Source organism: Adiantum capillus-veneris, chromosome 5, assembly GCF_014529385.1.
Source record: "Adiantum capillus-veneris isolate H3 chromosome 5, ASM1452938v2, whole genome shotgun sequence".
NCBI lineage: Eukaryota > Viridiplantae > Streptophyta > Polypodiopsida > Polypodiales > Pteridaceae > Adiantum > Adiantum capillus-veneris.
The window spans coordinates 107,411,811-107,427,070 of record NC_140935.1 but is presented as its reverse complement, the minus strand read 5'-3'; the positions used below and the strand labels follow the sequence as shown (position 1 = coordinate 107,427,070).

At 45.1% G+C, this 15,260-nt stretch overlaps 1 protein-coding gene across 7 annotated transcripts in view; it reads right to left on the bottom strand.

Annotated features, from left to right (window-relative positions):
* Positions 1 to 15,260, bottom strand: part of LOC147457885 (putative sodium/metabolite cotransporter BASS5, chloroplastic) — a 120,457-nt gene that overhangs the window by 61,043 nt on the left and 44,154 nt on the right. For all 7 annotated transcript variants that reach the window (XM_086512666.1, XM_086512669.1, XM_086512670.1 and 4 more), the window contains one exon: positions 10,780 to 10,973. In XM_086512666.1, coding sequence (XP_086368792.1) covers positions 10,780 to 10,973 — 194 coding nt within the window. The remainder of the gene's footprint in view (positions 1 to 10,779; positions 10,974 to 15,260) is intronic.

Genomic DNA, 15,260 nt, shown 5'->3' with positions numbered 1-15,260 from the left:
TTTACTTATACTTCAAACCTGACATCTATCCTGAAAAGCACCTAGTGAAAAATTCTCGTATCACAGTGTAGAAAAACCAACCTCTCCCCGAAGCAGAGACGAGTACAATTGATGACCCTATTGGCAACATCCTTTGATGAAAAATAAGCAATGAGAGTACTCTGCCAAGCAAGATGATATCTTCTACTTTGCCTTCATCCAAAGCAGTTAGCGTGCACGCCAGCCACTCGCGGATGTTGATGTGAGCTTAGGAACACACCACCATGCAGCCAACAGCCCCTCTTTGAGACAAAACTTCAATACGATCACCAATCATGCGCTGTAGACCTTTTAAAATAGCTATGGAAGGTGCCATGGTGCTTACGAGAGAGCCGTCGATGAAATTGAAACCCGTTTTTGATCCCAAAGAGAGAATGGCGGTGATAGATGGCTGGTGGAAAGAGCATGAGGAGAGCGGGTGAGCTCTCCTCATGAGGAGAGCATGAGGAGAGTGGAGGAGCTCCAGGCAAGGGAGGGGCAAGGGTCTGACCACCCTTTGGAAGGCTAGGTAAGAGAGGGAACGGAGGACAGGCTCCGGCAAGTTGCTAGAGTGTGAGTAAGCGGGCAGAGCGCAGACAGGAGGAGTGAGAGGGATAAACGCAAGCACGGGGAGGGCTGCAAGGCAAGGTGCGGGAAGCTGGGCAGGGCGGGGGCACAAAGAGGAAGGGGGAGGGGGGGCTGCAACACAAGCAGCAGAGGTGGCAGCAGTAGGGCAAGGGGAGGCACAGGCTTAGAGCTAGGGTTCGACTAGGGCTCTCTCGTTGCAACTGGCAGCTACTCTCTCTCTCTCTCTCTCTCTCTCTCTCTCTCTCTCTAATAAGTACTATATATTTTTATTTAATTTTATTTTTACTTGTTTCCCCCGGAACCCTTGAAAAGGTGCAAGAGGACATTGCATGGCCAGTGTGAAACGACTGTGGCCGAACAGGTTTCTCACATCAGGACTCTAGGTCGGTCAGTTTGGGACTGGTCGGGCCAGTTAGCACTGAATTCTGATGAGTATGGAAGCCTGTGTGCGCCAAATGAGGTCTGGGCCACTCGGAAAGTCATTTATAACTTTATAAGTCAATGGGAACTAGGGAATTAACTCAAAGGGGCAAACTCGACATTTGGCAAGAGGAGAGTAGTCTGTAGCACACCTCAGCAAGAGGAGGCGCCCAAGAGAGAGAGGGCTGATTTTGGTACTAAGTGACCTACAGTGTGTGTCTGAGTAGTGGGTGCAGGTCTATAGCTTTAATGGAAAGCTTGCCTTCTATTTACTCTCGTGCATCTCTCTCTCCCCTTTGGCACATATAGTAATGCCCCACTAGTTGGGCTACTCAGATGAACATGTACAGTTATGGGGGTTTATGCGCGTTTGCCAAGGCAAGAGCCTTCTGAACAGGAACCGGATTAGCTAACTGCTAATCCCCCACAGGTACACACAGTTCCATCGCGAAAGATTGCGAGTTTGGAGAGTTTTCTCGCGTGAAAACTCGTCCAATTCACAGGGGGAATTGTCCCATTGCATACGGGAGCTCTTAGGACACGCGTAGGCGTGTTCGCTCCGCTAAAAACGATCCGAAACAAGGAATTACAGCCTACTGTGTTTTTCTGCAGGTTTAGGGTTTCGCACCTAAACTGCAAGGAAACACCAAGCCTCTGAGAGCCTTGGGATGCGTTTACAGGCTTTTGGGCACCCGGCAGTAAAAAAACAGAGAATTACAGCCCGCTGAATTTCTGTGACTGCTCACCAGAAAGCTTCCAGATAGCGAGGGAATCCGCCCTAGACAAGTACTTTTGACCTGCAGGGGATTTTGCGTCGTTATGCTGCCAAAATCAGGTCGGAAACCTGCGTTTTCAGCCCTCGCCAGGTTTGGACAGCTTTGTGAAAGCTTGTACTAAGTGGTTGGATCGTCTACTTTAAATTGAATAAAGAAATACCAAAAGGGGCACCAGTCTATGGGGCCTACGGGTGTCGGTCTCGTGTGCGCAGTGACATTCTAGTCGCTAGACGCATCTATGTTCTCTTTTCTTCTCATTGCTCTGTGTAAAGTTAGCAGGTAATTGAAATAGTACCGCCCTCTACGTTGTACAAGCCGGTTATATGGTTCCATCGATAGGATAGTCACTTTTTCTTCAAAAAGTGCAACGTGGATTGTTGTGGGTGAAAGCAACACAGAGCTTGTCGTTATGGCAGAGAAGAGAGACCAAGTACCTGACGAGGGATCTTCCTCACATGACACAGAGAAAGTTCCTTCGACTCTTCAAGAAGAGGACAGGTTGTTTAGAGCTTAACTGCGTTGCTACATGGACATGTTTCAGTAGTTGGCTAGCAACCCAAGGATGCAGGAGTTTTTACACGCTCCGACACAGGGTTTTCAGCCTCCTATACAGAGCATGACTGAGCCATTGCAGGAAAAAGAGATTTCCAATCGCAGAGGACTCATGATGCTCGAGGGAAAGCCCATGTGGTTGAGCAACTAGCGATGTCCAATGATCCAAAGAAACTTGCTTTAGCTGGACAGGAACCGTTTGTGAATGGTCAAGGGAGTAATGAACAGGCTATGCGTCAGACCCTTCCATTACCTAATACTTATCCTGGTTATTTTGGAGGTGGTTCAGTGTTTCAAGCTATGGTTGGACCTTCCACAGGTTATATGCCAAGGAATGTGTTCGAGACAATGCAAACAGGCATGGGTAACCCTATGTACGCGAACATGGGTGTCCAACCAGGTTTTCAGGTGCCTATGGCCAGTTTCGAGTGCCTGAACCACAATTTGGTACGGCTGGTTTTTCACAGTCATACATACAAAATGCAGATACGACAGGTAAAACAGTTGATGCGAGTGCTGGAATGAACAATCATGGAGCACCACAATTACAAGCACCTGTTTATGATAATGTGGCTCCTTTGAGTCAACCTAAGGATAACAAGGAAGGTGGGCAGGGAGTGAAGTTTGAAACTTTCAGAGGAACTGAGGACCAATTAAAGGCTTTGACCTTCATACAGCAATTTGATGTAGCTTATGCTGGAGGAAACTTCACGGAATCTTCAAAGATACGCAAGGCTGCCACTTTCTTGAAAGGGAATGCGCTTCAATGGTGGACCGCATTGTTGAACCAGAGTCAAGCCCCAACAACGTGGGTCCAATTCAAACAGCTTTTTGCACCTGCATGATTGACAAACACTTTCGAAGTGGATGTGATGACAGAATGGCACGAGTTGAATGCTAAACAGTGTGCGAATCTAGAAGAGTACAATAATTAGTTTTCGGCCGCACTGTTGCGAGTCACCTCTTACAGGTTTGTGCCATTGTCAGAACAGATTGAGAAGTATTGTTGCGGATTGCCCAAGAAAATCAGGGACTACTGCACAAAGTCTACTGTCATGAATATGTTTCAATTGATTGAGAATGCAAGAGTGGCCAACAATCTGTCGAAGGGAGATTCCGATGGATTTAATAGCCACAAGAAAGGGTCCCAGGGCAAACAGTTTTCAGCCAAGGCCAATGTTGCAGCAAAGCCTTCTGTGCCTCCAACAAAGAAGCCCTCCAATGAAGAAGCTGACACGTCCAAGAAGCAGTCTAAACCTTCTTCGAGACGAGGACAAGGACAAAAAAGGCATTTTTCTGGCAAAACCTTTGAAGAAAGGAAAGCTCTTAGAGAGGCCAAGAAATGCTACATTTGTGAAGAGAAAGGACATTTTGCAAATGAATGCCCACAGAAAAAGTCACAAGATAAGGATGACAAGTCAAACCATAAAGGGAAGAAGCAAAAGCCAAGTGCAGGACTTGTCCTAGATTTGGTTGGTGACCAGCCAAACTTAGATGCCACGGAACTGTGTAAAGCTTGGGACAAAGTTAGAGACCAAACAGTGTTGGTTTTCTTTGATCCAGGAGCCCGTGCAAATTTCATATCACCAAAACTGGCATCAAAGTTGGGCATTTGTGCAGAGGAGATAGGTATGACAAGGGAAGCAGGTTTGGCATGCCCAGGTCATTCAGAGCCTGTTACTCCCATTTTGGGGAAGCTTCATCTACGGAAAAATTTCATATTATGCCACTTGAGGGATGTGATGTGTTACTGGGTATCCCATGGTGTTACATGTTGCATGCTATGGTGGATACTTACAACAAAAAGATTACCCTTGTACATAAAGGAAAGACTCAGGTCCTTGATGTAAAGCTTATAGGCGAGTCTGTTCCAGTTGTTTTTGCTTCTGCTATTTCATCTTAAATAAAGAATCATCTTTCTACGTACTTGATCTTTGCAAAAGAAGTACCTGAAGTTGTATCTAATTTGTCTACCTTAGATAAAGACAGGTCAACTTTTTTGAGTGGTTTCAATGATTGTTTTTCGGACTCTTTGCCAAGGGACTTACCTCCTGAGAGACCGAGGATCATACCATAGATCTTGTGCCAGGTTGTAGTCCACCGAATAGACCACCATGCAGGGTTAGTGTAGCCCAGCAAAAAGAGATTATGAGTCAGGTCAACAAGCTTTTAGAGAAGGGGCTGATTCAGCCCAGTTCATCCCCTTTTGTTCGCCTAAACTCTTAGTGCAGAAGAAGGATGGTTCATGGCGCATGTGCATTGACTATCGCGCCTTTGATAAGAACACCATCAAGAACAAGTTCCCATATCGAGGATAGATGACATTCTTGATCGTCTTGAGGGAGCGTCATTGTTTACAAGGATAGACCTAAAGAGTGGGTACCACGAGATACGCATTACGCCAGAAGATGTCCATAAGACTACGTTCAAGACAACATTTGGTCTCTATTGAGTTTCTTGTTATGCCATTTGGTCTCACAAATGCTCCTACCACGTTTAATAGAATGATGGACAGAATTTTTAGACCACATACAAACTTCGTGGATACCTTCTTTGATGACATGATTGTCTACTCAAAGTCCGAAGAGGAGCATAAGGATCCCTTGACCGCAGTTTTCAATGAGTTACGCAAGAACAAGCTATTCATTAATGCGAAGAAGAGTGAATTCTTTTTGAAAGAGATTCACTTCCTTGGGCACATTGTTTCAAAGGATGGGATACGCATGGATCCCGCCAAAGAGGAAGCGATTAGGTCATGGCCATACTTGAAATCCGTACATGACATTCGAAGCCTTCTAGGCTTATGTTCCTACTACAGGAGATTCATCCGAAATTTTGTTGAGATTGCTTCTCCACTACATGCACTGCAAGGAAAAGGAATTACTTTCAAGTGGACAGCCAAGGAAATTTTAGCGTTCAAACACTCGAAAGAGAAACCGACTTCAAATCCGGTAATCATTTTGCCAGATCTTTCGAAACCTTTTGTGGTTCAGTGTGATGCCTGTGGCCATAGTCTTGGTGCAGTTCTAATGCAGAATGGCCGAGTAGTCGCATATGAGAGTAGAATTCTTTTGAAGACCAAAGGAACTTGCAAGTCTATGAGAAAGAATTGCTGGCAGTAATTCATGCTCTCACTAGTTGGAAACACTATCTGCTAGGGGCTGATTTTGTTGTCCAAATAGATCATCAAACCTTACAATATATTCTCACACAAACGAAGTTGTCTAAGAAGCACATGCGATGGGCAAACATCTTGTCCATGTTCCATTTTCAGATTGTGCATGTACAAGGGAAAAAGAACGTGGTGGCTGATGGGTTGTCACGAAAGCCACAAATTTCAGCAGTGTCAATTCCGTACCATTGTGAACTAGACGAAATGAAGACACAATATGCTGAAGATTCAAATTATGCAAGGATCTATGACCAGCTTGTTGATGGGCAACATCATGAGCACTATATGCTTAAGAATGACTTTCTCATGATGCATGGAAAGTTATGCGTTACTAAACAGTTACAGCCAAAGATTTTGATGGAAAGTCATGCTCCACCTTATGCTGGGCATCGTGGAATTGATGGACAATGAAAGGGGTTGAGGCATTCTGCTATTGGCCAGCTTTGCGTCAAGATGTTGACACATTTGTAAGATCATGCTTAGTTTGCCAAAAAGTCAAATTTGATAGGCAAAAGCAACCAGGATTGTTGCAGCCATTGCCGATCCCTGATAGGCCATGGAAAAGCATAGCGATGGACTTTATCTTTGATCTTCCAAGGACACAAACAGGCAATGATGGGATTTGGACTATCATTTGTAGGTTCAGTAAGCAGACCCATTTCATTCCTATTAGGAAGAAGATAAAGCCTGAACACATGGTCAAGATATTCATGAGTAATATCTTTAAATATCACGAGATGCCTCAGTCAATTGTCAGTGACAGGGATCTACGTATGACGAGTCTTTTCTAGAAGGCATTGTTTGAAAATATGGGCACTACGCTAAAATTCTCATCTTTGTTTCATCTGCAAACTGATGGACAATCAGAAGAGGCAAATTCTAATGTCTTGGATCTGCTTAAATGTTATGTGTCAGAGCACAAGGCAACTTGGGAACACCATCTTCCATTGGTTGAATATGCTTACAATAACATTGTGCATACATCAACAGGTAAGGCACAATTTGAGATAGTGGAAGGAGGGAGGAAAGTCCCGCCCATTTTGCAGACTAAGGACAAGATATTTGAGGCAGACAAGTATGTGCAAGATATGGATGAAACATACAGGAAGATAAAGATTTCCCTTGAGAAGACTCAGGCTAAGCAAAAGAAAGCTGTTGATCGTCACCGTCGTGAACTTGTATTTTCACTTGGTGATTGGGTGCTTTTGCGCTTTGAAAAGGCCAGGTTCAGGAAAAGGCAAGGCAAGGAACGTTTGTTTCCTAAGCTCAGTATGCGATATTATGGTCCTTTTCAGATTTTAGAAAAGATCAACAATGTAGCTTACAAGTTGAAGCTACCAGAAGGCTGGAAAATACATAATGCTTTTCATGTCAACCTTCTAAGACCTTTTATTGGTGATGTGCCAGAGAATATGCTTGATGAGGAACAGCCTGAAGTGGAAGAATTGGATGAGATCCTTGTTCATGAACAGATATAGGCACATAAGGAAAGAAAGGTTAGAGGAAAGGTTGCAAGACGCTACTTGGTGAAATTCAAGAACTATCCATCTTTGGATGCCAAATGGATGGAAGAGTCTGAATTGGTTGATTCCCCTCAGCTATTGCAATTGTATCTTGAAGCCTTTCAAATGAAACCCACAGTGACTTGATGTAGCCTTTTTGGAACAAGGTAAGAGCATGGTTGATGATGCTCAAGAGAGTAGTTAAGCAATTTTATCTACTCTTTCCATATAGAATTTAGCTAGAGAAGTTTGTGCTTGAGAGAACACCAGAAGACTTCTATGCTTGATATATGTATGGTAGCCAGGTTGGTGGTATTGTTTAATCGTCCAACGCTACATTTCCGGAAGCATGTATATCTTGGATTCCCATCATAGAATATATGTGATATCAGGAGATATTCGCATGCATGCAAGCGAGGTCGCTTGCGGTATTTCAAGGGTGGGATGTGTCACCAGGAGGTGTATTTTTCCTGTTGCCTTTCGTAAATAAGTACTAGATATTTTTATTTTTACTTATTTCCCCAAGAACCGTGAAAAGGTGCAAGTGGACATTGCATGGCCAGTGTGAAACAGCTGCGGCCGAACAGGTTTCTCACATCGGGAGTCTAGGTCGGTCAGTCTGCGGGCCAGTTAACACTGAATTCTGATGTGTATGGAAGCCTGTGTGCACCAAATGAGGTATGGGCCACTCGGAAAGTCACTTATAAAGCTTGCCTTCTCCTCTGTCTCATGTAGCGCGATGATTTGCTCTCGTGCATCTCTCTCTCCCCTTTGGCACATATGGTAATTCCCTACTAGTTGGGCTACTCAGATGAACATGTACAATTCTGGGGGTTTATGCGTGTTTGCTAAGGCAAGAGCCTTCTGAACAGGAATTGGATTAGTTAACTGCTAATCCCCCACATGTATGCACAGTTCCATTGAGAAAGATTGCGAGTTTGGAGAGTTTTCTTGCGTGAAAACTCGTCCAATTCACAAGGGAACTATCCCATTGCGTGCGGGAGACCTTGGGACACGCGTAGGCATGTTCGCTCCGCTAAAAACGATCCGAAACAGGGAATTACAGCCTGCTGTGTTTTTCTGCAGGTTTAGGGTTTCGCACCTAAACTGCAAGGGAACACCAGGAGAGCCTCGTGAGAGCCTTGGGATGCGTGTACAGGCTTTTGAGCACCCGGCAGTGAAAAAACCAGAGAATTACAGCCTGCTGAATTTCTGTGACAGCTGACGAGAAAGCTTCCAGATAACGAGGGAATCCGCCCTAGACAGGTACTTTTGACCTACAGGGGATTTTGCACCGTTATGCTGCCGAAATCAGGTCGGAAACCTGCGATTTCAGCCCTCGCCAGGTTTGGACAGCTGTGTAAAAGCTTGTACTAAAGTGGTCAAATCGTCTACCTTAAATTGAATAAAGAAATACCGAAAGGGGGCCAGTCTTTGGGGCACAGGGTGTCAATCTCGTGTGCACAATGACATTCTAGTCGCTGGACACATCTGAGTTCTCTTTCCTACTCAGTGCTCTGTGTAAAGTTAAAAGTAATTGAAATAGTACCGCCCTCTACGTTGTACAGGCCAGTTATAGAGGTTGACACCGTGATAAAAGCATTGACAATAGCAATGCTGGAAACCAAATTTCTACTGCGTCACTTGGCTAACGCACACAATCTAGTGAGAAAACCACTAAACTTAATGTAGAAACGTATTCACAAGCTAGAGACAGAGCTGAAATAAACGATTGTCATAAGACACCATTATGGGGTCAGTGAGAGAGTATGGATATTGCCATAGCAACCAACCTCACAATTTTCGAGGCTGCCTTGGATGGGGAGTAATCTGCATCCAAACGGCCCCGAGATAGAAATGCCTGAAGTGTCTATCCAACACATGCCCAAGATGAGCATGCAGCTCATAGAGCTACATCCTCTGTCCACGTATCCTCGTGTACATGTATATAGCAAGGCTCACTTTGACTGTCTACAAAAAAGCATATCACAATGTGTCTACAACCTGCTGCATCAGGCTGTCAAAGGTGCAGTGGAAAAGGGTGAATCGGGTGATGATCCTGTCTGCAACCGCGAGCAAACTTCCTCTGTGGACTAGGCAGCCAATGGATCTCAGATCTCCAACGACTCCACAATATGTGACCAAAACTCAGCTCGTGCACTCGCCTGGTTAGGCGCATAGATGTTCAGGAAGCCCATGAGGTTACCATGAACCTGCATAGTAATCCATTGGCCTGCATGGCACAATAATACTCTGCCCACAATGGCTTGCTGCCACACACCTCCCTGGATGCCTCCAGGCCCAAAATCAGCTGACCAAAAGGTCTTATAGCAGCCACGCAGAATCCGACCACATCGCTGAATGCGGCTCTCACAAAGATGGTGCTCTTGAAGCATAAGAAAATCAATCATACCACCCACAAGACATCTCGAAGCTCCTGACGCAAGGGACCCCTCTGGCGCTGAGACTGGGGCCGACCTAAACCCTACATATTCCATGAGACAATCCTCATGGGATCAATGAGAAAAGACCGATGCTGCAACAGCAGCCAACCTCACTATCTTCGAGGCCGGCTTGGATGGGGAGTAATCCGCATCTGAGCAACCTCGAGATAGGTGTGTCTGAAGTGATTGTCCCACCTAGGCCCAAGCAGAGCGTGCAGTCCATAGGGCTACATCCTTTGTCCAAGAATGATCATGTACATATACATAGCAAGGAGGGCTCTGAGTGCAAAAAACTGAACCACACAATGTGCCTACATCCTACTGCATCCGGTGGCGTCACACAGAACTTCACTAGAGGCTTCATATTGTGGGATAACTCTTGTACTACAATTTTGACCTAATCTGATTGCCTATCTAATGTAAGGGAGGACAATACCTATTTTCAAATGTTGAGGATTACTTTGGCTCAAGAGAGCAGTTGTTGGGAATAAGCCTCAATTATTGCTCCAGTTTGTTTATCACCTCTAGGCATGTATATCACCACGTAGGCAAAAGAAATGTTAATAGCCATTGTGTACCCATGTGAAGCCATGTGCTAGTATCCAACTAGGATTGGCAACATGTATTGACTACTGCAATGCATTCTCAGATGCCCTTCTATGCCTGCATAAGAGGCTCATCATACACGATTCTTAAGTTAATACAATCATCCTCTCTTTCTATGGTACTGCCCGAAAGTGAGCAATGCAACTCAACTGAGTTGTCACCTACGCGCACAAAGAGCACAATAAAAATCCGGTTGGCAAGGAATGTTTCGGGCCATTATCGTTCATTGCCATCAGAGGTTTACAGATTTCAGCAAAGGGCAACTCTTCACTATCATGAAAACTTAAGGGCTATAATAGTGCAACACCCCATAACAACTCTTCCACAATGAGGGGGGTATAGGAAGAGCCTAAGCCTAAATATAGGACGGCTGGGTGGTGATTTGTGAGTCTCTAGCCTACGGGTTTCTAAGGCTTGTCTTTTGGTTCGTCATGTGTTCCCTCTAAGAGGCTTCTTCAGCGATTGGCGCACAAAATTTTTAACACATTATCGCCAGAATGTCAAAGAAGCGAAATTTATTCATCTCTGCTCATGCTATGCTTGCTGACTAGGCAGCCCTATGATGTGAACCAACGAATAAAGAGCCAAGACCATCACAATCAAAACAAATGTAGCACAATGGCAGGTAGGTCTTGTTTTCATGACAACCTAGCTGACCTATTACAAGTAACCAACCAAACAAAGCGATTTTGAACTCTTACCGATGGCTGGAGGAAGATGCAGAAAAGACACCCCAATGGTTGCAAAAAGAACACCAAGTATTGGCTTAATCACAAATTGCCCCAAGTACCCTGCAGCCAAAATCCATGGTCTTTGAAATGCATGAATGAAATTTGATGGATCTAGATTGATCCCAACAGCAAACATCAAAAACCCAAGAGCTGGAGCATAATATCTGCACAGAAATCATTAAATAACGAACTAATTAGCAAGTACAGCCTGATCTAGCTTTGTAAAAACCCATCCGAATTGATTACAAACAGCACAAGCAACAATTCAGTTTAGCTCAGTTTGTAAGATTCGTTTTGCATTTACTTGATAAATTCAGAAAAATGCACAAACTACCCCTTTACATGGAAGTGCCAGTTGTACACTCATGGAAGTTATCTAAAAGGCAACATCACCAAGTTTATGTATAACATTGACTGCAGCAACCGCACTAATGTGATCTGTTCCAAAACAAGGCATTAACATACTCTTGAAGAAGACAACCAACACAACCTTTTTTGTTAGGGTTCGCACAATCTGACATGTGGCAACGCCCATGTGGCACTATCCACATGGACTGCCATTGTCACATCATTTGGAAACTGGCATTGTCGATGTGGACTGCCCGTGCGGCAGGTCCATGTGGAATGCCCATGCAACACCTCCATGTGGTACTGTCCATGTTGTTTGCTGCCCATGTGGCACTGCCCCATGTGTCACCACCTTGTGGAATTGTCCACGTGGCACTATCCATGTGGACTGCCCATGTGGATGCCTTAAGGAAGTAAAGGTACCTTCCACGAAGTTGCCTCAAGGAGGTGGAAGTAACTTCCAGGAATCCCCCCCCCGCGCGGCCCCCGCCCTAGCCAAGTTGCCCCCGTGGCTTCCTTAACCGTCATGAAAGCTGGTCCCTATTTTCCATAACCACCAACGAGGCTGCCTACGGAGCTGCTTGCAACTTGCCAACTAGTCCCTTAGGGCTGAGGTATTAAGTTCCCAACAAAGTGCTGCCAAGTTTTTTGCAAATGGCCTCTGATATGGTTTGTAATCAGCTGCCCGACGGGCCTGATACAGCTTCCCTAATAGCCCCCAAAATACAAAAAGCACTATAGGATCTGGCTGCCCTTGGCACAACCTACTGAGCTTTTTTCTTCGCCCTTGCTTCCATTACTGCACATAAGTATCGTAGTAACAAATGGCCACAGCTAGCCACGAGTGCATCTGAATGCTCCAAGGTCTAGCAACCATAAGGTGCCACCCTGCCAAGCAACACTCCGCTGGTCAAAGGGATTGGATCATATCCTGCCTAACTCGCCCAATTCGACATGTGCAAATCACCTATGAGCCACCTGCAAAAGCTAATCATCAAGTGCCATGTGCAGTCCACCAAAAAGGACTGACACTTGGTCTAGCATAGAGATATTAGGATGCCTAATCAGAAATGAGTACATGAGAGCCTCTTATATAAGCATAGGCTAGAGCTTCTTGCTTGCATCATAGATGAGGTGTAAGAGGGCTCAAGGATCAGCCCAAAAGACGATAAACAAGTGGAGAACCCGTATGCACCTCTTAAGGGACTGTTTTGACCTACTTTTTGGCCTCCTATGCACATCGAACGATGCTAGAAAGGTCCATGGGTCATATATACATACATGGTATCATTTGGAATGTGTACATGGTCATGGAGAGCTAGGGAAAGGTTCCATAAGCTAGGATAATCTAGGCAACACAAAGTACTCTAAGCCCATGGAAAAAACAATGGATGCAAGTGAGTGGCTCCCCAAAGAAGCCACTCAAAGTTCTCTCTTACTCTTTTCTCGAATCTTGATAATACACCTCATACAAGATCTAGATATGCGATGAGGAATGCTAGCATGCCTTGAGGGCTTCCTGATGATGCCAGGCTTCAATCACCATGTGCCTCATGCCAATACCAACTGCCACACACGAGAATCCATGGAAATATAGGATTAAAAAAACATATCATAGTCTCTCACCACCGGCTGGCATGTACCCCATGCCTACTCCTACTGCTAGTAGTGTCACATACCACCCTATGCAAGAGTGGAGTAGACCCGTTAGGCTGGACTGTTGCAATCCCATGAGCGCTAAATGGGTTTGCACGCATCACCAGGCCATACGCAAGAGTAAGGAAGTGGCTTTGGCACCAATGTTAGTGTTCTCCAAGGATCCATCCTGCACACAAGACATAACACAAGCAAAACACACCCGTAAAACAGCATAACGGATAGAGATCCAACTCACCTCCCAACCATAGAGCTTAACTCGCTCACCCCCAAGCCTAGGAGCCTGCAACTACTTTGGTCTAGTGCCCCACCTAAAGGACTCGCATCCTAGACCAACCCTCATGCTAGCTTGGGTGTTCAATATAGCACTCCCAAGGGTTTATAGCCCAAGTGTGGTGATCACAAGAGAAAGCTCACAAATGAGCCTAGGTTCCTATTTATAGAGCATCATAACCACCCTAACCTAAGGGCTCTGTAACAAACTTGGACTCTCCAAGTCAAGATTCTACCATGACACGGCAGAGATTCTGTTCAAAACAGTTCACAGTTCACAATTGATTTGACTCGGCCCGGCGGAGTTCCGTGCCTAGAGATATTTGCCCCAAAGACTAGCGCCCCTTTCGGTATTTCTTTTTGTACTAATCTGTAACTCAAAGTACAAGGGAGTGGGAGGGTTCTCACTCTTAGACTCTGCGTCCAGATGCTCTGCAGAGTGGGAGCCCAACCCACTTATTTAAAGGTTTACAAGGGATGCCAAAAGCAAAGCCCCAAAAGCTACCGTCTTTTTAGAAATAGGCTTAAAATAAAGCAAAGCCAAAAGCTTCTAAACAAACTTGGACACTCCAAGTCAAGATTCTACCGTGACACGGCAAAGATTCTATTCAAAACAGTTCACAGTTCACAATTGATTCGACTCGGCCCAGCGGAGTTCCGTGCCTGGAGATATTGGCCCCAAAGACTGGCGCCCCTTTCGGTATTTCTTTTTGTACTAATCTGTAACTCAAAGTACAAGGGAGTGGGAGGGTTCTCACTCTCAGACTCTGCGTCCAGATGCTCTACACAGTGGGAGCCCAACCCACTTATTTAAAGGTTTACAAGGGATGCCAAAAGCAAAGCCCCAAAAGCTGTCGTCTTTTTAGAAATAGGCTTAAAATAAAGCAAAGCCCAAAAGCTTCTAAAATTTTGCGTAGAATTCTCCTTGCGCAAAAAGCAAAGCTGCCGTACAGCTGCCAGATCCGTACGCTCAGCCACATCAGCCTGTCAATGGAAAATGCGCCGCAAATCTTGGAATCTGCCATGTCAGCCTGTACCGTGGGTTTGCTGCCAGCGGGGGTGTGTGGGTGTGTCCTCTGCTGCCCCCTTGTTCAGGGCCACGACACGTCATCAGTTTGTGGCATACCCCCCTCTTGAAAGCAATGTAATCGCCCTCGATTACGCCTGCAAAACAGACAGAAGCCTTAGCAGACACTGACTGTTAGTACCGACGCACTAGGAACATGCATCTAGCACATGTACCAATCGACAGTCACATCATAGGAAATCACAGGACATCACTTGACATCACATGACATCACATGACAAATCACATTCAACAATCATTCCAATCTCAGACCATGATTAATCGGACGTATTTAGCAATAGCATCTAGATCCAGTCGGGACCTCTCAGATGCTCGATTGACTAATCCTTATTGCAATCATGTCTATAGAGATTTATCAAACCGAAATGCCGCAATCATTTTGTCTATCATTTCCTGCACTTAAACAAGTCAAGTACAAATCAGTATCATTTTCATCATCGGAAATTCCAGTTCTTAAAGTCATTACAGCAGAATACTGTCAGCTCACAGTATCCCTGAAACTCAAAAGAGATATCAGTGACTTTAGTATCGAAAATCGGGGCAATCTGTTGACAAAGGAGCGGAGCGACTCCCCTCTTGTGCATACCCGCTACACCAAATTCCGCCCATGCTGAGTTCGGGGTTCGATTTGGAATAGACTATACTAAACCAAATGCTTCAAGGTAAAGGTTCACAATCTGAGGAGTATCTGTCACGTCCTCCATCCACTTCGCATCCAATGCGGGATAGTTCTTGAATTTAACCAAGAACCGCCTGATCACTTTACCTTTTATCTTTCTATCTTTATGTGCCAAATATCTGTTCTGGAACAAGTATCTCCTCGTTTTCCTCCACTTCGGGTTGCTCATTTGGCTCCCCATCATCGGGCACATCGCCTTTAAAAGGCTTCAGGAGACTCACATGAAAAGCATTGTGAATCCTCCAAGTATTGGGCAGTTTCAGTCTCTAGGAGACATCATTTATCTGTTCGGAAATCTGGAAAGGTCCATAGTATCTCATCCTAAGAGTTGTAAAAAGGCGCTCCTTTCCCTTTTCTTTCTCAGGCGTGCCTTCTCAAAAACGTAAGAGCACCCAATCGTTCTCCTTT